The sequence below is a fragment of the Cariama cristata genome, unplaced genomic scaffold (assembly GCF_000690535.1).
Source record: "Cariama cristata isolate BGI_N322 unplaced genomic scaffold, ASM69053v1 scaffold25578, whole genome shotgun sequence".
In the NCBI taxonomy this organism is placed as follows: domain Eukaryota; kingdom Metazoa; phylum Chordata; class Aves; order Cariamiformes; family Cariamidae; genus Cariama; species Cariama cristata.
The window spans coordinates 3,539-3,919 of record NW_009629794.1 but is presented as its reverse complement, the minus strand read 5'-3'; the positions used below and the strand labels follow the sequence as shown (position 1 = coordinate 3,919).

The following is a 381-nucleotide window of genomic DNA, read 5'->3' as shown; positions in this document are numbered from 1 at the left end:
TAAGTACTCGGATGGGGAATCGGGGACCAGGGCGATGGGGCTGTGCCGGCCGTGGCAGCAGCGACATTGATTTTGGAAGGGCAGCGCGGTGCCGGTGGGAGCCCAGCGAGTCCCTGAGTGCTGGAGCTGGTTGGAGGGCTCTGGAGGAGCGTTGAGGGGGAGGATGGGGGGAGCCCAGGGGAGTCGGGGGCTCGGACGGGAGGTGGTGACGTCCCCACCCGGGGCAGGTGGAAGCGAGGCGGCTGGAGGAGCAGATCAGGAGGCAGTTTGAGAAGCTGCACGAGTTCCTGCGGGGCGAGGAGGAGGCACTGCTGGCCCAGCTGCAGGAGGAGGCGCAGCGCAAGCGCGGCCCCATCGAGGCCAAGATGAAGCAGCCGGCGG

The 381-nt window shown here is 68.8% G+C and overlaps 1 protein-coding gene across 1 annotated transcript in view; it reads left to right on the top strand.

Annotated features, from left to right (window-relative positions):
* The window catches only part of LOC104165632 (tripartite motif-containing protein 35-like), a 3,925-nt gene that overhangs the window by 1,735 nt on the left and 1,809 nt on the right, over nt 1-381 (top strand). Inside the window, 1 exon segment of the mRNA XM_009705305.1 lies at nt 228-377. Coding sequence (XP_009703607.1) covers nt 228-377 — 150 coding nt within the window.